Raw genomic sequence first — 22048 nt, 5'->3', positions numbered from 1 at the left:
TTTGGGGTTTTTTAAAATTTTATTTTTTTTTTTTTTTTTTTTTTTTTAGACTTGAGGTGTTAATTTAGGTTAAAATCATATCATTTCAGATAACACAGACTTTAGAACAAAATATAAACGTATTGCTAGAATAATGTATTTATTTTTTCTGTGATAAAGCAACGCAAAAGAGAGCAGATAAAAATGTGCGGCATCCCTAAAGGGACAACACAAGAAAAAAAAAAAACTTTGTTTAGCTCACTAGATACTTTCTGGTTTGCAACATAAACTATCTTTGCATACAAGAAAGTTTTTTGTTTGTTTTTTTCCTTCAATTTCCCCTTTAGGGACTCCGTAAAATTGATACAATGTTTGTTTAAAAAAAAAAAAAATCCCATGACACTTTTAGCCTGTTAATTCAATGGAACAAATTGCCTTCAGATTTAATCTGATCAGCAAATAGACACACAATGACCTGAAAATGAATAATCTACATCCAATCTGATTTATTTTCAAAAGACGAATTAGTCAAACTTTCCGTCTCTATGTCTAACGCTCACAGCTACAAGTGCAACAAAGTGGGTGAATCCAAAATCTGAAAACAAACCTTTTTATTTCCAAAACATTTCAGTGCAGTTATCCTGTACTTGGTGTGCATCCCAACGTTTAACTAAGGTTGTAATTGGCTGTAGTTTTGACAGATATTTGTGTTCCCTGCAGAGCGGATGGGAGGAGGTGGTCTTTGGCCTCTTTACCCTCCTCTGGATATGGCACCAACACTCCCAGCTCCACGGTAATAACTTTTTCTCCTTCCTAACCCATCACATTCCAGTTGCTCAAATTGAAATTCCAGCTTAGAATCCCATATCCTCCTGACTACCAGTAGTTCATTTTTGTCCTCTGTAGAGGACATTTCTAAACTTGAATATCTCCCACCCCCTGCATTCTACTGAATTAATTCCTTTTGGTATCTGGAGAGGACATTTAGGGCTTTTCAATGATACCACATGTGAAGGGGTGGGACTTTTGTACGTATCTTTTTCTAATACATAAAAATTGTGTTCATCAGTAATAACACATTTTATGGGACGAGACAAAGTAAGTGCATAAAACCTTTTATTACCTTACAAAGAATGTGGGATTTTAAAAAAATGGTGATTGGACAATATTTTTTTTCCTGGTAGTCAAGGAGGATATGAAAATCCAAAATGGTTCTCTGGTGATCTTTAGCTAAAACGGCCTGTTTTTGAGACGAAGAACATTCAGTTCTTATTTGATCAGTTTTTTCAATTCTGTTTCCACAAAGAACGTGACATTTATCATCTTCGATTCCTACATGTGCTCCTTTTGCCAAGAGCGAAATTATTTGCTCTTGGCGAATAATTTCTCATCGCCAAGAGCCTCATCAGATGCAGATGAGGCCGAACAAATCAGCTATATAAATATAAAGGCTGGTGATGGACAGATTTGTGAGGTCAGCTCTGAGGCTCGCAGGAAGACTTCATTAACGTTTCAGCTGCGGTCTGTCATCCTGCTGTGGGGCTACAGACGCTGTAATTATACACCTTTCAAAGCCTCGTTTATTTTGCCTCCTTCATAGAACTGTTGATGTCGCTCATTTTCTGGCACGTCATTTCTCTAATCTCTCCAGTTCGGGCTACGTCGTGTTCTGCCAACTCTTACCCTCTTTTTCCTCCATTTTCTTCTTCTTCTTCTCTGTCCATCCAGTCGTCCAGCTCCTCTCAGGAGCGGCTGCACCAGCTGCCCTCCCAGCCCACCATGGACGAGCTCCACTTCTTATCCAAGCACTTTGGCAGCACCGAGAGCATCACGGACGACGATGGGGGCCGCTGCTCCCCGCACATGCGCCCGCGCTCCCGCAGCCTCAGGTCAGCAGATAGAGACAGCGGTCCGCTGCCAAAAACACTCCCGTCCGGTTTGTTTCTCTTTCCTCAATAACGTTCCGGAGTGAACAGAATGCTAAGTTGTCTTGCTGTTAAGAAACGGAGAGCGGTGCTTGTTTACTTCTGTCAAGGCTAGCTGCCAGTAGCAACTGACGTCAGAATGCTAACGAGGCGAAACTCTGCTGCGACTGCTAATCATCACCCTAAACTTCCCTGGACTCTGATGCTGACAGTGAATCACGGGCTTCTGTGGATTTTATTGGGATTTTTTATGTGCCAGACCAACAGACTGTTGCATCCTTGTATAGTGACAGGAAAATGATGGATGGTTTTTTTGTGTGTATTTTCTTTACAAATGAAAATCTGTATGTCCCTAAAAGTCAGTACTTTGTAAAACGACATTTTGCCAAGTCTGGAAACCTTTTGGGATACCACTTTATCAGCTTTCCACATCTGGACACTAATATTTTTGTATATTCTTCTTCATAAATTCAGACATATTTACATATATTAGGGCTGTCAGTGTTAAAGCGTTAAAGCATGTAATTAATCTAAAACGTTTAACTTGTTAAAATGCAGATGACTTATTCTGACCTAAAGCCTCTAAGTTTGACTTAGTTCAAAGCAGCGCACTGAAGGGCCTTGTACTGCGGTCAACAGTGCAGAGTCATAAACTCGACTGAAAAGATGAGCAAGGAGAGTCAGACTGGTGAGCTCAGCGGCAAATTTCACTTTAAAAACACAGCGATGGACATTTGGATAAAACCAAGCTAGCATGTAGCCTGCTCTCTAGAACTGTGAATTATCCTTCCACTGGAGCTCAGCCAGTTTCTAGTTAACATTTCCAGATTATGTTTGATACAAAATGACTTTTTTTAACCTTCTTGAACAGGAAAACCTGGAAAACTGAGATGTATATATAATGTATATATATATATATATATTTGTTTTTCAGTGCATTTCTGTTTAAAATGTGGTAATATTTTGAGGTGTTTTTTCCCTCTTCCAGCCCGGGACGCTCCTCCTCCTGCTATGACAATGAGATCGTCATGATGAACCATGTGTACAAAGAACGGTTCCCAAAGGTAACTCTCGCGTATTTCACGACACATTTCTTTTTCACTAAGAATAAAACCAATTGTACTTGGTTGTGCTCCAAAGTAATTGCTTTATCTTAAAGCAATAAGGCACAATTTCAGTATGACAAATCCTATAAAACACGTCCTTCCTGCCGGAACGTCAGGCATCCAGTGATGGGAGCTGAGCCTCTGATAAAACTCTATAAAATCATATTAAGTGATGCTTAATATGATTAAGCATCACTTGCTACTTGTTCAGGGAGAATATTAAGTTTGCTCTCTTTCACGGGTTGGCAGTGGTGTGCCCTAAACAGGGTCTGTGGGGGCCATGGCTCCCTTTTAAAAAATGTTTCCCCCCTCAGAGAACAATGCTGAAGTCATATAGAGTCATCTTATTTAATCAAGACATACTGTAACCGTAAAACCCAATAAATATTTACACAATTAAAAAATACAATTTAAAAAAATTCAGTAATATGAAGAAAGAAATATTGATTTTATACATTCTTTTCAAACTTTTTAGCTGTGTCCTCATACATTTTTTTACTGGCCGCCCCTGTGAACATTGTGTAGCTCTGAACTGTTTGGTTTTCCTGTCTCTTGCTTTCTGCTTGAGGTCAACGTCAGGAGGAAGTGAGCCGAAAGCTTTTCCCGTGATAAAAATCACACTGAACCACACAGTAATAGAAATGTTTTATTTTTCTGGTTTCTTTTACATAAAAGTTGATTAGCACAAACAGACATCGCAATAAAATCAGCCGCAATACGGCACAGTAAAATCATCACAATGATGCTTTGCTAGTTTATATGAAATAATCTTTTTTTTGTTTTTTTTAAGCCATATCCTGGGTCATTAATCTTTCCGCTTGTTATTCTCCACGTTTCTCTCTCTTTCTCTGATCGTTGTGGCCAGGCCACGGCGCAGATGGAGGAGAGGCTGGCTGAGTTCACCCACGCCTTCTCGCCCGAGAGCGTTCTTCCTCTGGCCGACGGAGTCCTCAGCTTCATCCATCACCAGATCGCCGAGTTGGCCAGAGACTGCCTGGCCAAATCACGTGAGGGTCTCATCACTTCGGTCTACTTCTTTGAACTGCAGGAGAACCTGGAGAAGCTGCTTCATGATGTGAGTTCAAAATAATCCACTGGCATGCAGCTAGTTTCAACTAACACGATAACGACAGAAACGTAAGTGAATTTTAAAATTGCTAAAGTCCGATTGGTTGGAGTCCCAGTTAAACGACGTTTAACTGAAGTCCTAAAAGAGGCACAGGTTTTAATGTTTTTATCTTTTTTTATCTTTTTTTTTCAAAATCTTTCTCTTTCTCACTGTTTATTCAATGTCACATGCTGTTTTTATTTTAATTATGTGAAGCACTTTGAAATGCCTTGCTGCTGAAATGTGCTATACAAATCAAATTTGATTGATTGATAGTAAGAACAGATCTTTTTGGGTGTTTTGCAGAAGCGCTCTTTACTCGGTTTCATTTTGTAATGTTACAAATATAAACTTTCATGTACATACAAGGATCTTGTGTTGTAGAGCAACACAAAGTGACTACAAAGTGGAAAAGTACAATGGCGTATTAGGGTCATTGTAAATTTCCGTAGAAAAAAATTCAGATATTTTGGGATTAATTTCATAAGTTTTCTAGAAAAAAAACATGGAAATTTGTGAGTTTGAAAAGTTGAAAATTTGCTAGAGAAAAAGTTTTTGACTTTTGGAAGTTTCCGAGTTTTTTCTCAAGGATTTCTGAGATTTTTTTGGCAGAAGTTTGCTTCTTTTTTATACATCTACAATGGCCCTAATATGGCATTATAGAAAATAAATGATCTGTTTATATTCTTTTTTTCACTTGCTAATAAAAAATACGGAAAATATGGGATTGTCATGCAGTTACAGTGGCGCGAAAAAGTTTTTGCCACCTTCCTGATTTCCTTTTGTTTTTTTTTTTGCATGTTTTCCACACGTTTTATTTGGGGTATTCTAATCTGCTCTCAGCTGCACATATTTTAAACTGTGATGCACAATTTGAAGATCTCACCGTTCCGCAAAGTCCACATACCGTAACTCTTTCTCTTTTGCTGTTATTTTGCATTTCTTTTCATCCCTCGTGTTTGATCTTCCCTTTCTTTTCTTCCCTTTGCACAGACTGCTGTTTTTAACTCTACATTAGCGTGTTTGTGCCACTCTCTCTGTCTCTGTGTGCCAGGCCTTCAAGCGCTCTGAAAGCTCTGAAGTAGCCTTTGTGACGGAGCTGGTGAAGAAGCTTCTAATCATCATTTCCCGACCTGCGAGGCTCCTGGAGTGTCTGGTGAGTTTCATTTAACCGCGATGATCTAAAGACTTTTCTTTACAAGGCGTCGGCCGAGACTCGAGGTGGAAATTGATTTTTTCTCGAAATAAACACGAGCACGTGTGTTGATTTCTAAGCCCATTACAAGTTTTTAAGTACCCTAATCTATTACGCACGAGGAGAGGAGAGGCTTTGGAAAATCAAAAACGGGGGGGAACACCATAGGTGGAAGGCTGTTTGTGCTGCCAGAGAAGACATTTGCATTTAGATTAAAATTTGTTTTGCTGCCGTGTAGCTAATTCCAGCAGACCTGCTGATTGGCTGCTTTCCAGTCTGAGTCGGTCGGGCCGTGACTGCTGCGTGGTTCGAGGCGTGGGTTTATCCATGGAGCGCAGTTTGACTGTATTTCAACGCTGCAGCCCTGCAGGACGGCGCTCCATGCCAGATTGGTTTCGGATTGGCAGACGAAAAAGAGCGACAACGCGGAGACGAATTGATCACGCAAATCACACGCTCGTGACTTATTAGCATTGGCGCATTTGTGCGGAGCCGTTTGTGTTGGCGAGGCATTTCAAATCGTAATAATGAACTGAAAAAATAAATTTAAAAACCCCCAATATTTATCTCTTCAATTACATGAAGTTATCCCTCATAATTTGAGCTCTGGGCTAAATTCACAGGGGATTTGGATACATTTAAGATAAACTATATAACTTTACAGGAAGCTCAATCCCTAAATTGATTTGAGAAAGCTTTGAATTTGTCACTCCTTGGTGATATTATAGACAGAATGAAAAAATGTCTGCAAGTTTACAGCAGCTTATCGAACAGCTCTGGTCCCCAGGAGTTTAACCCAGAAGAGTTTTACCATCTCCTGGAGGCAGCGGAGGACCACGCCAAGGAGGGTCATCTGATGAAAACTGACATTCCCCGTTACATCATCAGCCAGCTGGGACTGACGAGGGACCCGATAGAAGGTTGGGGACCAAAAGATTGTAAAAAAAATAAAAGTAAATTAAAAAAAATCCCCAGTTTGGAAAGAGAATGACTGACCACTGACTTGTCTGTTATCAGACATGGTGAACCTGGAAAGTTATGACAGTGAGGGACCAGTGACCCCTGAAACAGACGACTCCACAGAGGTGAGACCAAGATGTTTCCTCAGTTCTACAGAACAGCGCCTCCTTGTGTTGGAGGACCTGCTGAAGATCAGGAGGAGGGAGGTCGAGTTAGTGATGGATGGATGGATGGATGGATGGATGGATGGATGGATGGATGGATGGATGGATGGATGGATGGATGGATGATAACTGTTCAATTATTAGTATTAAACTCTGTAAATTGAAACATGTTTCCTTATCTTAACCAGTCTTTCCATACTTTTCCTAACAACATTCCCTTTCAGACACTTCTCACATTTCCATACAGCGAAGGGTTGCTGGGAAAACTACTTTTGCATTCATGAAGCATTTTGCATGAAGAGGCTAATACATCAAAAAGAGGCATCTGTTCTAGAATTTCCTCTCTTTTTATTTCCCTCAGACCTGTTTGATTTACTTTAGTGCCCCGTTGCCCCATTTCCTAATGCATGGAAGCAACCAATTAAGCTAATTCCTGCTGGCATTCAGAAACCTGGATCACTCTGGGCTTTCCTTTCAGCATTAGGAAAGCTTCCAACTTGAAAAAAAAAGTTTTTGTTTTTTTTTACATTCTGAATCAACATTTTTAGCATTTATCCAAATAATATCTGCTCAGCCTGAATCCCATCCATCACAGCAGCTGCTCCTCTGTGATCCACAGGGAAAGATCAGAGCAGTAAAACCTCCAGGAGAAGCAGACTTCCAGACCATCAAGCTGATCAGTAACGGAGCGTACGGGTAAGCAGCTCAACGTAGCATCCTCTGTAGTCTGTCTGCCTTAGACAGACGTGAACCAGGCATGTGTGTGTTTACATGTGAACCAGCGCCGTGTACTTGGTGCGTCATTTGGAGACACGCCAGCGGTTTGCCATGAAGAAGATCAACAAGCAGAACCTGATCCTGAGGAACCAAATCCAGCAGGCGTTTGTGGAAAGGGACATCCTGACATTTGCAGAGAACCCCTTCGTCGTCTCCATGTTCTGTTCCTTCGAAACGCGCCGCCATCTCTGCATGGTCATGGAGTACGTGGAAGGTGAGCGCTTGGAGACGGAGACCTGGATGTACCAGCGTTTGGACGCCTCTGAGAAAGAAATCTAGTTTGTAATTAGCTTATAAATTATTTGTAAGCTTTTCAGAATTTGTCTCTAAAATTTCAACCCATAGGAAACTCTGGGTTTCCTATGGGTCCTCCTTTTTAGGGAGGAACCAATTTGTTTCAGACATGTAGATGTGTCTTTACTATCCATTCATATACTGTAATACATATAAAAACCACATGAAACCAAATTAATTATCAGTTAGATTTTATGCAATAGCTCAACAGATATACACTTAACTGTGAGGTGAAAGAGAAATTACATGTAGTTTTCAGCATATTTTAAAATATTTTGGTTATCTTTTTTTACCCGACTGACTGCTGAAAGAAAAAAAATAAATACTTGTAGCCTGCTGAGTAACTTTGCTTTAATTGTTAAGGAAAATTTGAAAGTCATACATGTTTTATTGGGTGCTGTTTATACAATTACACTGTCAAAACCTAACAGCAATAATTTGGGTCATTGAGCCTGGATTAGCAGAAAAAATAAGAGATACATTTTACAAGTCCATTTTTCGCAATGTTATACATACATTTATAAAACTCAGGGATTCAGGGTAAATACTCAGTTAGCAAGCTAAGTTTTTTATTAACAAATTATATATTTAGTTCCAAACTAAATATTTAGCTACCAAACTAAATATGTAGTTTATATTTAGCTCTAGGTTTAATAAAAGGTTTGAAACTACATATTTCACTCCACATATTTAGCTTCAAACTAAATATTTAGTCAGCAAGCTAATCAAATACACTGAAAATATGACTGAAAAATAAACCCTAGTTTTTTTTTCTCTCTCTTTTGAGGCTAAATAACCTAAATTATTGCTGTTAAGTTTTGATTTTGTAACTTCCTATATGTTTCTTCTTAGGAATCACAGTTATGCACTATTTTTGTTAGTCAAGGAGGGAAAAACAATAAATACCTTAAAGGCTTATGTTTATAATGCGACAAAATGTGGAAAAGTTGAAACGGCATACTCACTTTTTGGAGGCATTTTATGAAGCGTTGCCGGGCAGATTAAGACCTCCAGACAAATCCTCATCAGGCTTTTATAGTTCTGCTATTTTATTACTGCCTGTAAATGAGCCAACAGCTGTTCCAACCTCTGCCCACAAAAGTGAGCAGTTTTTCCATTGCGTTCACAGGTGATTGTCTGGGTGATTAACGTCTGAACACCAGATAATGTACCGGATGTCCCTGAGCCATCCATGCAGGCTGACTCACAGAGCAGCCATCTTCACTTATAGATTAATAATTGCTCACTTTTCTGTCCTGCATTCAGACTGTTGCACTTTCTCTTAGGTGGGAGGCATAAAGGAGGGGATTGTGCTACAGACAAGAGTTTTCTTGGCAAACTCTTGTCTGTTTGCCTAGAAAGTCCAGTTCATTTTAAGAGGTGTGAATGCATATGCTAACTCTTAAAACAAACTCTGGTCCGCCTGCAAACCTAGGTCCTGATTCTATTAAAGTAAACTATGAAGTGGTACAAGTTAATATGTCGATGCAACCGGACTGGAGATGTCTTCAAAAGCATGAAGGGGACAATAGCACATGGCATTCTGGGTAAATACAACAAAAACAAACGTGTGAGTCTAGCGCCAGCAGGAGAAATGGATCGCAAAGGAGAAATCCTACAACCAATAAAATCTGAAGCTATTCCTTTTTTTTTTTTTCATTTCATGAAGAAGGAAGTTTCACTCATGTCTTCTTCAGAGGTTTTACTGTTGTTTACTTCAGTGGTTCTTGGTGCAGCGCCACTACAGGTGAGGAGGGGAGCAGATTCTTCAAAGGGTTTGCTTCGTTTGACACAGTGCAGAGTGAAAGTGAACCACAGCAACTGAAACTGTAGCAAGTGTTGTAACTTTAGTCTCCGATCGAACCGAGTCTACGGGAGTACCAGGTGTGAAAACGCCCTGAGACAGACTGAAGACACTCCGGGTTCTCTATTTGCAGGAGGGGATTGTGCCACTTTGCTGAAGAACATCGGGGCTCTGCCTGTGGAAATGGCGCGCATGTACTTCGCAGAGACCGTCCTCGCCCTAGAGTACCTACACAACTACGGCATCGTCCACCGAGACCTCAAGCCTGACAAGTGAGGTGGAGTCGCTTCACCTCGAAACGTTGCCGAAGTGTTTAAGATGCTTCATTGTGTGGTTTCTATTCACAGCCTCCTAATAACGTCAATGGGTCACATCAAGCTGACTGACTTTGGTCTGTCTAAGATCGGCCTGATGAGTCTGACCACCAACCTGTATGAAGGGCACATAGAGAAGGACACACGGGAGTTTTTGGATAAACAGGTATGTGTAGAGAAATGGAGAGAGAAATGGAGAGGGGTAGAATCTGTCTCACATGAAGCAGCACCAGTATGTAAAACAAATTATATCATCCCACTGACAAATATGTTAATTTGTCCATCTCATATGTGTAAAATCCTTGTGTTTGAAGGGGGAATTCCCTTTTTCTGAAATAAAGTGAAGTGTAACCAGCTGCCTGGGAAGTCACATAACTAGTCCACTTCTTTGTAATTTTCTTAAAGCTAAAGAAGTTCATTTGTAAAAGAAAAAAATTAAAAGAAAGACAAAGAAAATCCTACCAATGTTTCACTGGTGCACAATATAATCCAATAAAAACCATTTTATCCATTTTTAAGGTTTCATATAAAAAAAGGAAAATCCAGAAGGAATATGAGTAATTCTGCAACACTTAAAGGGGTTATGTTATGTGTTTTCCTGGCACATAGTGCCATTTCATAGCATAATTAAGTAACTCTGTTACCTTTAGTCATTATAAAAATGCTGTATATGTCATCTATGACTTAAGAGAAATTTTACTTCCTGATTTAACGCCTTGAAATTGGGCCTCTTTAAAAACTGCTTTCTAAAACTCCACATTCAGGAAGTCATCACAACATGGCTCCTGTATTAACCCTTCAACAACGTTTTTACCACCATTTCACTGAGAAGTAAGCCAGATGTTTGCTAATTGCTGGAGGCTAGTCTGAAGGAGTTGAGTGGGGGAGTCAAACTGGAGGGCTGCTCTGTGAGGCCTCCCGTTAACCATTAGCTGTGCCTCAAAAAGAGGAGGAGCTGCACGTTGAAGGCGGAGCTACATCCAAGCAGGCGTTGTGCACAGCTAAATGGTTGCCATGGGAAATTAAAGGATTCCTCAAACACGCATGAGATAATCCAGGCAGTAATCCAGGTGTGGTTCTGACAAGAGAATAACATTATAACATGATATAAAACTCAAAAGAGTTGCCTGCTCCTTTAAAAAATATAACTCAAATTCACAATGTAACTGCCATTTCTGTTATTTTGCCAACAGCACAGGGGTTCAATGCGGTCCAATCAAACTTTAAACATGAGGGATGCTTTGATGTCTTCCTTTTTCTGTGAAAAGCTTTTCCCCTCTCATTGTGTGGCAGGCATATCTGAAAGCCTGATAAAATGAGACCTTTAGCGGCGGGCGGAACAATAGAGCAGTATTTCCGCCAGCCGTCACAATCACACGCCGTCTCTTTTAAGCGCGGCTTTATGTTCTTTTATTCTCTGCTCCTGCTTTGAACGCCTCATTATTTCCCATGCTGCAGCCAAATAAAATCTGTTAGCGCTCAACGCGCGCCCATCTGCACGTGGAAACGCACACCAGGGGGCTTTGATCTAGTCTTGGCATCTGCGAGGGGATTTTACTTGACCAGACGTTACGCTTCTGTAGGTGCTGTACCTCTACCACAACATATTAGTCAGAGACAGGTTGAAGGAAATGCACACACCAATAACAGTAAAGCAAGACTGACAGGAACTGTCACAAAATAAGGTAATAACTGATTCAGTGGAGTCTTGTTCCTCTTTTAGGTGTGTGGAACCCCGGAGTACATCGCTCCGGAGGTGATTCTGCGTCAGGGTTATGGGAAGCCAGTGGACTGGTGGGCAATGGGCATCATCCTGTATGAGTTCCTGGTGGGCTGCGTGCCTTTCTTTGGAGACACACCGGAGGAATTGTTTGGACAAGTCATCACAGGCGAGGGATCCCACGTCTCCATAGCTGCGCTTCCATTGCAGATATGCTCAAAACTTTGTCGATATTCTACTGATGTCGGAAAAAACACAATCTCGCAATTGTGGTGTTTCCATTCACTGAGAAACTGGATCAAAATCACTTGTGACAACGAGTATTCACGTGATAAGTTATTAAAAAACATCATCCTCCAATTACTTCCTGTCGTCTTCTTGTTTGTGGTTTGCGCTAGTGGCAATATTCAATTGTAAGAAGTGTAAACCAGTTTTGATATGACCAAAAACAAACACCTCATCCTACAACCAAAACTATCCAAAAACAAGGGTTTATTCAAAATTGCCATGTTTCCATTAAGCAAATTTATGTTCAAATTGCACAATTATACACTGAATGGAAACGCAGCTGTTGACGTTATCATATGTCTTCCATGTGGATCTAATCCATGCTCTCTGAATGTAAATTGTACTTGTCCTCATGTTGCTTCGTTGCAGATGACATAGTGTGGCCAGATGGAGACGAGGCTCTTCCTGTGGATGCCCAGCACCTGATCTCCTCTCTGCTGCAGACCAATCCTCTGGTGCGACTGGGCACAGGTCAGGCACCTTCCACTCCAAACACTCAGCTTTAACTCCATGGTCTCGATGAAGTACTCAAACTCAGATTGAGTCATGCAGCTTTTCGATGCTTTTTCACACCTGGCACATTTGGTCAGCTTTAAATGGTTTCCCTCCGTTGGTCTGGACCTTTTGTGCTGGTGCAAATACACCGAAGTGGATTCAAGTGTAGACCAGACGATCGGACCAAGACGCACTTTTTCAGGTGGTCTCGGTCCGCTTTCAAAAGAACTCTGGTGCGGTTCGCTTCTGGTGAACAAATCTACCTCTATCTGAGCCAAATACAGGAAACATACGTCTTATTCACTTCATGAGCCACCGTTGCTGGGATCTCTGGTAAAAATGATTCCTTTAGTGTCGCTAACGCTGCTACAGCATGTAGTGATCGTAATGAAATCCTTTTTTTGAAGGACAGTTTTGTTTACAGACAATTACAACATTTACAACATTTTAGTTGTTGTATCTGTTGCTTTGTTTATGGTCTGCTTGCAAAATAGCACAATGTGAAAGCAAACTGCACAAAATGAAAATAATAAAGTCTGCTTTTGGTCCAAACTAAACTAAACAAGCGGACCAAAGGGCTTTCCTGATGTCAACACACCTTTAAACACGCTTGAATCAAATGAATGGAAATATGACGTCTGTTTCGCTCATATTCTGATTGAAAGTCCAACGTACGCTTTGGGGTTTGAATGTTGTTACTGCAGCATTTTGTAGTACAGTGCTTTCAGACTGTGTTGTATGTACACTAGCTTCAGCAAATGGAACACCATTTGCCACAGGAAGTACCTGCTGGGTACCTTAAACCCAGACGGGCTGTCGTCGTGTATTTCTGATGTCACCTGAGTTTAGTCAGACAAGTCAGCTTCTGTTGGGGTCAGAGTCAGCCTGCAGGCTTCAGGGCCGCAGCCTGCGCCTACCTGACTGTCCGTCTTCTCCTGCGTTTCCCTCCCCATGCCCTGCAGGTGGTGCTTTTGAAGTCAAGCAGCACTCATTCTTTGCAGAAGTGGACTGGAACAGCCTGCTGAGACAGAAAGCTGAGTTCATCCCTCACCTGGAGTCAGAAGAAGATACCAGTTATTTTGACAGTAAGTTCATCCCGTGGCATTCCTGGAAAAGTGGGATTCAAGTCGAAAGTTTGAGAGTCTGCTGAAACGGATCATCAGACTGGTAGAAGAGTCGAGTGAAATTAATTCCTTCTCGTCCCCAGCTCGGTCGGAACGCTACCATCACGTCCAGTCCTACGACGAAGATGACACCAACGACGATGAGCCAGTGGAGATCCATCGCTTCTCGTCCTGCTCCCCTCGCTTCAGCAAGGTCTGAACCCATCAGAACCAGTGCCGGTTAGATGTTTGCGTCCACTCGTTGTGAGCTTTAAAATCAGAATTCTTTTTCGGTGTCCCTATTCCTCTTCTATAGACAAGTACAGTTTCGGGTGATGGTGTCTTGTCAAGCAAAACTAGAAATATGTGGGGCACTTGTTATAGAGACTATCAAATTCACCAGAAAAGAAAACAACAAAATAATGATTTCAGAAGGGCACCTTTTGTGTCCAGAGGAAACAGGGCAGGTGCACCGCCTAGTGTCTATCTGAGCACATCCCTAAAATGTAAATCAAAACTACTTTTGAAGAGGTCAAAACAGGTTGAGAAGCTTCTGGAATGACTCAATTCACAATTCTATTAAAAAGTTACAAACTGAGGCGTATGCTGTGGTGGCACAGGGGTTAAGCACAACCCACATATGGAGGCCTTAGTCCTCGACGCGGTTGTCGCAGGTTCGATTCCCGGCCTTGGCGACCCTCACTGCATGTCTTCCCCCTCTCCCATTACCCACCTTCCTGTCAATTAACTATCAAATAAAGGCCACTAGAGCCAAAAAAAATCTTCAAAAAAAAAAAAAGTTCCAAACTGTACTTAAATTACAAATGTGTGCCAGAAAAATTGTTAAGTTAAATGAACTCCTTTTGTTAAGAAAAATTGTCAAACATCCCACCATACAGATGGTTGTGAATTTCTCAGATATATAAATACTCTATTTTTAGGAGTATATGTATTTGAGTCTGTGTGTAGAAGTTTGAGGAAAACATTAAAAAGGCTAAAATTAATATAATGAGAGGATGTAAATATTCTGACCAGATTTTCTGTTAATTTCTAATCCTCTAACCGGGTTGCTGCACCACCCTGCAGGTGTACAGCAGTATGGAGCATCTGTCCCAGCTGGAGCACAAACCACACACTGTGACTCTACGGGAGCACAAAGTTCCCAGGGAGGATCGGGTAGCCAAGAGAGAAAGCTTGGGAAGCGTCACCCTACGAGACAAGAGCTGGAGGACAAATTCACCAGAAATGTACACAAAAAAACGACCAAATTACATTTTAATTTTTTATGTATATTTTGCCATCTGCTGCTGATGCTCTAAGTGTGGTCGCCTTGCCTTTCTAGGAAGCGCCTATCCTGTTCAGAGTCCTTCTTCACTGAAAGTGACTCCAGCCCGCCGTCTGGGGCTCGCAGGCGTTTCTCCGCCCTGATGGATATGAGCCGCTTCGCCTCACCTCAGGAGCTGGACGCCGAGCCGCTGGGTCCAGGGAAGCAGCCTCCCGTCAAGACCAGGGGCGCTTCCCTGGAAGGGGCCATCCCCTCCCACGGAGACCTGAGGACGCTCCTAAAAGACGGTAGGGGCCACACTGCAGCGGGTAAGTTCCTGGAGCATCTATGTGCCGTTTGGTTTCATGGTTCTGCTTTGTCCTAGACAAACTTTTGAGACCTGCCGACGCATCGCTGCCGCTGCCAGGCAGCGTGAGCAGTCTGGGTCTTCCTGATCTCCAGGGGCCCCGTGGGGCCACCACGGACCTGGTGTTGCGGAGGGTTCGACACCAGCAGCTCTCATCCGAAGGAGACAAGCGAAACTCGCGACCAGGAACTAAAGTCATCAAGTCTGCGTCGGCCACTGCTCTGTCTGTCATCATTCCAGCAGGTGAAGCTTCACATCACTTTGAGATTAAAAGGAGAATTTAAAGAAATTTTTTTTATAAAAAATACCATTAATGAACCTTAAAGCTGCTGAATGTAACATTTACAAAAAATATTAATTCATGTTTGTTAAACTAACTCTATATTATGACAATATGGCATGAGACAGATAATCTATGAAAAAAAAATTTAACGTCTTTGCCTTCTTCCAGCGGTAACTAGAAACAACCAATCAGAGCTAGGAGGCGGGTCTTATTGCTGTTAATCAGCGTATATACATGCTGGTCAAACTTCCCTCCCCATTTCTTTTTTGCTACACTTCAGTGGAGCAGCATGGTGCATCCCCGCTGCCCAGCCCCATGTCTCCTCGCTCCCTGTCGTCCAACCCGTCCTCCCGCGACTCGTCTCCAAGCAGAGACTTCTGTCCCATGGTGAACGTCCTGCACTCTCCCATCACCATCCACCGCTCCGGGAAGAAGTATGGCTTCACCCTCCGGGCGATCCGGGTCTACATAGGAGACAGTGACGTTTACAGCGTGCATCACATGGTCTGGGTAAGAGTGGGTAGCATAAAACCCACATAAAATCCTTTGGGTTTGTGGCTGCACTGTAGCAAATTGCAAAAAAGGTTGAAGCATCGAAAAGGTATTTACATTTATTAGAGATCATTTATGTTACACTATCCACTTCTTTACAGCATGTTGAAGATGGAGGTCCTGCTCAGGAGGCTGGACTGAAAGCTGGAGACCTCATAACTCACGTAAACGGGGAGTCAGTCCATGGCCTAGTCCATACAGAAGTAGTGGAGCTCATCCTGAAGGTAAAATAAAACCACATTTGGAAGGAAATGCTTTGCTTGTGTAATAAATGATTTTAAAAAATATGTAAATATATGCAATCCACAGAGTGGAAACAAAGTTACAGTTGCAACTACTCCCTTTGAGAACACCTCCATAAAGGTGGGGCCAGCCCGCAAGTCCAGCTACAAATCTAAAATGGCACGCCGCAGCAAAAGGACCGGAGTCAAGGAGGGCCAAGAGTGCGTCCTCAAAAAACAGATTTGTTTTCTCTAACTCTACTAGGAGGCTTCACTCACCTTATTGCTCTTTTTTTTTGTTTATTTTTCAGTAAGAAACGAAGCTCACTCTTCAGGAAAATCACAAAGCAGTCCAACCTGCTCCACACCAGCCGGAGCCTCTCATCCTTAAATCGCTCACTTTCATCTGGAGACAGCCTGCCTGGGTCCCCTACCCACAGCTTTTCTGCCCGCTCCCCCACGCAGAGCTACCGTTCCACTCTGGAATCCCCTTATCTGGGTTAGTAAGACAACTGTCTGTAAAATAAAGCCACCAGCATCATCCAGTTGTTTATCATATAGCTCGTATGATGTGAAAAAAGTATTTCCATGACAGTTTTGTGAAAAAAATAAATTTTGATACGACCAAGAAAGCCCACCTGATCCTATTGGCAAAACTTTTTATTAAAAAATGAGTTTTTTCAAAATTAAGCAAATTTATTTTCGAAATGTCCAATTGCACAATTATATGGTCAATGGAAATACAGCTAGAGGCTGCAAACTCCGACCTACAGATGGCAGTACTTCTTACTTCTACTACACTCAGCCTTACTTGATGTCAAGTCCAAGATCAAAACATTTGCATCACAAAATTTCTTGCAAATATTCCTAAAGAAGCACCACAAAGTCAGTGAAATTGATTCCAAAAACTCACAAAGGCAGTCGCAAAATCATAGAGTTACTGTACAATGCTTAACGATATTGTTAATTAAGACGCACCTACTGTCTTAGTATCAGAGACAGTGATGACATAACTGTGTCCTCAGGTACGTCATCCCAGAGCAGCTCTCCGGCATCAAGCACTCCCAACTCTCCAGCGACTTCCCACCACATGAGGCCCAGCTCCCTGCATGGCCTGTCCCCCAAACTTCATCGCCAATACCGCTCGGCACGCTGCAAATCCGCCGGTAACATCCCGCTATCCCCTCTGGCTCACACCCCGTCTCCCACCACCTCCTCCCCTCCGCCTCTTTCGGGCCACACGGTGGGGAGCTCCAACACCACCCAAATGTTCCCTGCCAAGCTGCACTCCTCACCTCCAGTCGCCCGTCCTCGTCCCAAAAGTGCTGAGCCGCCCAGGTCTCCCCTGCTGCAGCGGGTACAGTCTGCGGAAAAGCTCGGGGCGCCCATCCTACCTTCCTCCTCTTCGTCATCGTCGTCACCTTCCCCTTTAACCGGAGGAGTGTCGCTGCGCAAGCATAGCTTAGAGGTGTCTCACGGGGACTACAGGAGAGAGTCCTTCCACTGCGAACACAGTCTGCAGAGTTTGCTGGAGATAGAAGGAGAGAATGGACCTGCTCCACCCTCTCCGTCCTCATCTTCCTCCCCTTCTCCTCCTATGGGAGCAGAGATTGGATCGCTGAACCATGTGAGGAGGCTGGGGAGGCAGGAATCGCTGCTCAGCAGAGATACACTTGTGACAGTAAAGGAGAAAGATGTTCCGTCAGCGTCTGAACTCTCCAGGTTGCCAAATGTAAGGTCAGTTCCTCCAACAGAGTCTAAGACCAGTGTTGATACAAGCAAGGCACCACTCAAGGAGGTTGCAAGGAGTAGTGGAAGTATGAAGGCAGCTGAAACAAAGACATCTACAGACATCAGAGCAGGCGCTGGGATCAAGCATTTAGGTACAAAAGTGTCAACTTTGGAGGCAACAGACTTTCAGACCAAAGCTAGAGAGAAAACTCCAGACATATCCAAGAGCCCACAACAAGACACAAAGCAGCAGAGTGTGCAGACAGATGCGTTACATGTTACCAAAACTCAGGAGAAGACAGAAGAGAAAGAAAAAAGCACTGTCGGTGTAGAGAAAGCAAACCTCCAGAAAACATTGACAACTGAGCAGTGCAAGCAGCATATAGGCTCAGAGACTGGAGATAAAGGAGGTATCAGTGGAGGCGACAGGGCAAGTGATACGTCGAAGACCAAAGTACCTGGACCACCAGTTCCTTCCCTGGCTAAAACACACCCTGCACCCAGGCACAGAGCAGAGAAGTCAGCAAGCAGCAGCCGTGGCGTCAAAGAGGAGAAGGCTCAACTGGAAGTCCTGGAGGAAAACCCAGCGTCCCCTCCCTCAAACTCTGCCTCGCCATGCTCAGGCAAACTACGGGCCATGTCTCCGGGGGACAAGACCAGCTTCGTCACCCAACTCACAAGTGTGGCTAAGACGGTGCTGGGTCCCATGAAAGGAGGGTCTCAGGAGGGCAGCAAGGTGAAAGACGCCTCAAAGTCAAGTGAGGAGAAGAAGGGAAGCACAGCGGGGAAAGCAGAGGCCTCGTCCACAGGGGTCCGCCGAGGGGCTCAGGGCTTCACCACAGCCACTGCTCACTCTGATAAAGGTAACAGTCGGAGCGCTAAACATCACTCGTGATGTGAAAGCTTCAGAAACACTGAGACAGCCCCATGTAATGCCTTTAACTGTAGCATCAGACTGACATAACATATGAATTTGTATGAGGCAGTGGTAACAATGCCTGAACAAAAATATAAAAAAAATAATACACCAAATCAAAAATAAGTAGAAAAGATGTCAACAATGATCAACTACTGTTGTGAAAATGTGCACATGGTGTTTTGATGTAGACCTGTGTATGTACTGTATGCTCATCTCAACATGTTGTGTATATTGTTAAAAAAGAAATGCATATGTCTTCATGCATGTCTGATTAGGGAGAATGACAGACTATTTAAACAGAAGATGAATAATATACTGCAGACCTTGAGATAGAAAACACTGTGAACAACCTTTCAACTTGACAAGGAGACTTTTGACTGTGTAGAAGTGGGATTCTGGTAGAAAAGGGCAATACTCACATTTCAGCTATTGGTTCCAGGGATGTTATTTAGTTCTATGCTGTATTTTTTTGAAGTTCAGGTACTAAAATGTGTCACCAATAGAGTTAGTTTTCATGCCTTCAATGCCTTGCAAAAAATGCCCCTTGAACTTTTTTCAAAGCTTTCGCCACAAATTCTATATTGGATTTAGGTCTGTACTTTGACTGGGTCATGTCCTTTGAGCTAAATCATTTGACAGGTTGTCTTCTAGTATTTTTCTGTACCTTAAATTATGTCTGTCCTCAAAAGACTACAACCCTCAAGCACCAATTTAATTTTGACATTATAATTTGCATGTTCTATAATCCACCTCGAGATAGCATTTATGCTGCTCTCTACTGTAGTTTTTTTTATTTTATTCAGTGTGAATATGGTAAATGTCTATAGTAAATAATGTAGTAAATATAAATGTCTAACTACTTGAAGGATTCTTAAGTCAATAACCAAAACTTCAACACAGATGTCAAACTTGATTCAACTGAATGTTTACAAAACAGCCAAGTAAATTATTGCTTTAGAATTTATCTGCAAAATTTGATTTAAGGGAAGCTAAGTGTGGTCAACACTTTCAAAGTTAGCAAAAACAAAAAATGAGCTCCGCTATTAGCGTGTTAGCAAATTAGTGTACCCATCTCTGACTGGAATATTATGATTTTAGACAAAAGTCAAGCTTTATTCAACTGAAAGTTTACCAAACAGCAAAGTAAATTAGCTTTAGAGTTTGTCCGGAAATTTTAATTCAAGTGAAACTAAATGTGCTTAACGTTTTAAAGTTGGCAAAACAAATAACTAGTTCCGCTATTGGGCTTGAAATTCATCACCACAGCGAAACCATCAAAACACCATCACATAAAATTTCAATAAAATACATTGCATTTGTAACAACACAGAAGGTTCAAGGGGTATGAATATATTTGTATGGCACTGTCATTTTGTACTTTGTTTAGGTAATTGGAGGTGTCACAAACAGAATGGTTTTTCCATGTATGATGGGCTGAGGATTTCGCTATACACAGCAGAAACTGGACCAAGAAACCAAAATGCTTGCAGTGACAGAGTTGAAAGATGGACCAGATAGTTTCCCTCAGATCTGTTTAAGGGCTGACTGTCAATGGGATTGAGAGGGATAAATTAGATGAACTTGCACAGGGACACTATGCAATGTGCTGCCAATGCCACTATTGTCCTGTCTTTTTGTGTCTCCCGGGTATCGAAGTTTACATTGTGCTCCAGACAGATACAGATACAGAAAACTGCATAAAGCTTACAATAAGTCAAGCAGACATATATAGTTTCATTTTTATAAGTTGTCTCTGCTGATTATAGTGATATGTGCAATTCTATATTTTAGATTAAAATGTGTAAAATATGTTCGTTCAGAGTGTGGTAGCAAGTAAAGACGCACATGGAAAGTAGCACTTAGAGGAGAGAGCGGTTTTCAGTCACTCTTTTTCACTCATGCTAGGCTACAGTTTGTGGTATCATATTAGGCGAAACAGGAAGTGCCAGTGTTTTTACTTAAAGATTATGTGGTCATCTTTGTTGTTGTTGGGTTTTTTTTTCCTTACTTAAATGTTAAACAATATGCAATCCATCAGTGCCCAGTCCTGTGACACTGAGCATCACTGTCTGTGAGAAAAGCCTGGAGCATAGATTTGTTCAGAGTACCTTAGTGGTGAGGTCTTCCTTTGTTGTTGTGTGTTAAAATGTAGTGTCAGGGCGCTCAGTATCAGACTTGTCTTAGACTGCCACCTTGTGGACAACATCACATAGAGCCAGAAGTTTTAGGGAACACAGGAACGTTAGTGTCCGAGTCTGTGGAAGTTTTTGTGTGCATAGTTTATAGTTTTTATGCATAGGCAGACATGTTTACATTGATTTCAGATACAATCCTCATCTTATCTCTCATGATGTTGTAGTTTTAACAATAAACACCAGTGTTTTGTGTGTGACCAAATTGCACTTTATGTTGCGTTTCATCAATATATTTCTAGCCAGAACTTTACATTCACTGTATGAAAAGACAGTTGTTGTTTTGTTTTGTTTTTTTGTCTGGTTTACGCTAAGTTTCCTTTTGTCAAGATTACTAAAATTATCTCTATTGATTATATGTTGCAATTATAAGAGAAATGTTTATATTTGTCTCTTTCTCTCCAACAACAGTTTTCTGGAATTTTGGCCTATTACTCCCGACAGAACTGATACAACAGAGTCAGGATTTTCAGTTTTTAATTTAACCAGGGGAAAAATTAATTGAGATTTTTTTCCTCCCCCCCAAGAGTGGATTTGTAGGTAACCTTACCAACACCTTACACCTTTTTAGCGCAGCCTAAAATTACTACGGTGTTTTATGATGTCCACTACAAAACGTTGATCTTGTGGTCTTTAAGCTGGTTTTCGTAACTAGACTCAATGAGAAGGTCAATTGTCCATTTAGAAGACCGATTTGTGCCCAAACTTTTAGTCCCAGATGATGTTTTGAAATTTGATAAGTGCACCTGTCCCTCCTGCAGCAAAAACATTCACACATGATGATGCCATCCCTGTATTTCATTATTGAGAAGTGGAAAAAATATAATTTTGCAATTGTGGTGTTTCCATTAAATAAGAAACACAATTAAAATCACATGTGAATAAATTTGTTCACGCAATAAGTCATAAAAAAAAAAAAAAAATGCCCCCATGATCCTCCAACTACTTCCTGTTGTTTTCTTTGTGGTTTGCACCAGTGGTAACATCCAATTGTTGATGATGTGAAAGTGTTTTCCTTTGCAATTTTGTGACATAAACTACTTTAAATATGAACAAAAACCACCTCATCCTAGTGGCAAAACTTTTTTTTAATCAAAAGAACGAGTTTTTTCAAAATGTCCCATTAAATGTGCGCAAAACTTTGTATGATTATTTTACTAATTTCTTGTGATCTTCTAATGATTTCACGCAATGAAACAGTATCTTGCCTTAAAAGCCTCTTAACTTAAATTCACCATAAATTAACCTATCAGACACTTAAAAAGACCCATGTCACTACTTTATGTG

At 41.6% G+C, this 22048-nt stretch overlaps 1 protein-coding gene across 1 annotated transcript in view; it reads left to right on the top strand.

The window, feature by feature from the left end:
- The window catches only part of LOC106954827 (microtubule-associated serine/threonine-protein kinase 1), a gene marked incomplete at its 5' end in the record, with an annotated part of 26584 nt that extends 6696 nt beyond the window's left edge, over positions 1-19888 (top strand). Inside the window, 23 exons of the mRNA XM_015044623.1 lie at positions 700-772; positions 1708-1868; positions 2893-2968; positions 3876-4085; positions 5173-5274; positions 6101-6233; positions 6331-6398; positions 7057-7133; positions 7220-7428; positions 9446-9584; positions 9660-9792; positions 11350-11515; positions 12004-12105; positions 13092-13214; positions 13337-13446; positions 14319-14479; positions 14575-14804; positions 14882-15106; positions 15427-15656; positions 15800-15922; positions 16008-16141; positions 16231-16418; positions 16945-19888. Of these exons, the coding sequence (XP_014900109.1) occupies positions 700-772; positions 1708-1868; positions 2893-2968; positions 3876-4085; positions 5173-5274; positions 6101-6233; positions 6331-6398; positions 7057-7133; positions 7220-7428; positions 9446-9584; positions 9660-9792; positions 11350-11515; positions 12004-12105; positions 13092-13214; positions 13337-13446; positions 14319-14479; positions 14575-14804; positions 14882-15106; positions 15427-15656; positions 15800-15922; positions 16008-16141; positions 16231-16418; positions 16945-18545 (4774 nt within the window). The remainder of the gene's footprint in view (positions 1-699; positions 773-1707; positions 1869-2892; positions 2969-3875; positions 4086-5172; positions 5275-6100; positions 6234-6330; positions 6399-7056; positions 7134-7219; positions 7429-9445; positions 9585-9659; positions 9793-11349; positions 11516-12003; positions 12106-13091; positions 13215-13336; positions 13447-14318; positions 14480-14574; positions 14805-14881; positions 15107-15426; positions 15657-15799; positions 15923-16007; positions 16142-16230; positions 16419-16944) is intronic.
- Between the last annotated feature and the right edge of the window lie 2160 nt (positions 19889-22048).

The sequence above is a fragment of the Poecilia latipinna genome, unplaced genomic scaffold, assembly GCF_001443285.1.
Source record: "Poecilia latipinna isolate Pla-1442-1.1 unplaced genomic scaffold, P_latipinna-1.0 Scaffold683, whole genome shotgun sequence".
NCBI lineage: Eukaryota > Metazoa > Chordata > Actinopteri > Cyprinodontiformes > Poeciliidae > Poecilia > Poecilia latipinna.
The sequence above is the reverse complement of the archived record's forward strand: the minus strand, read 5'-3'. Positions and strand labels throughout refer to the sequence as shown.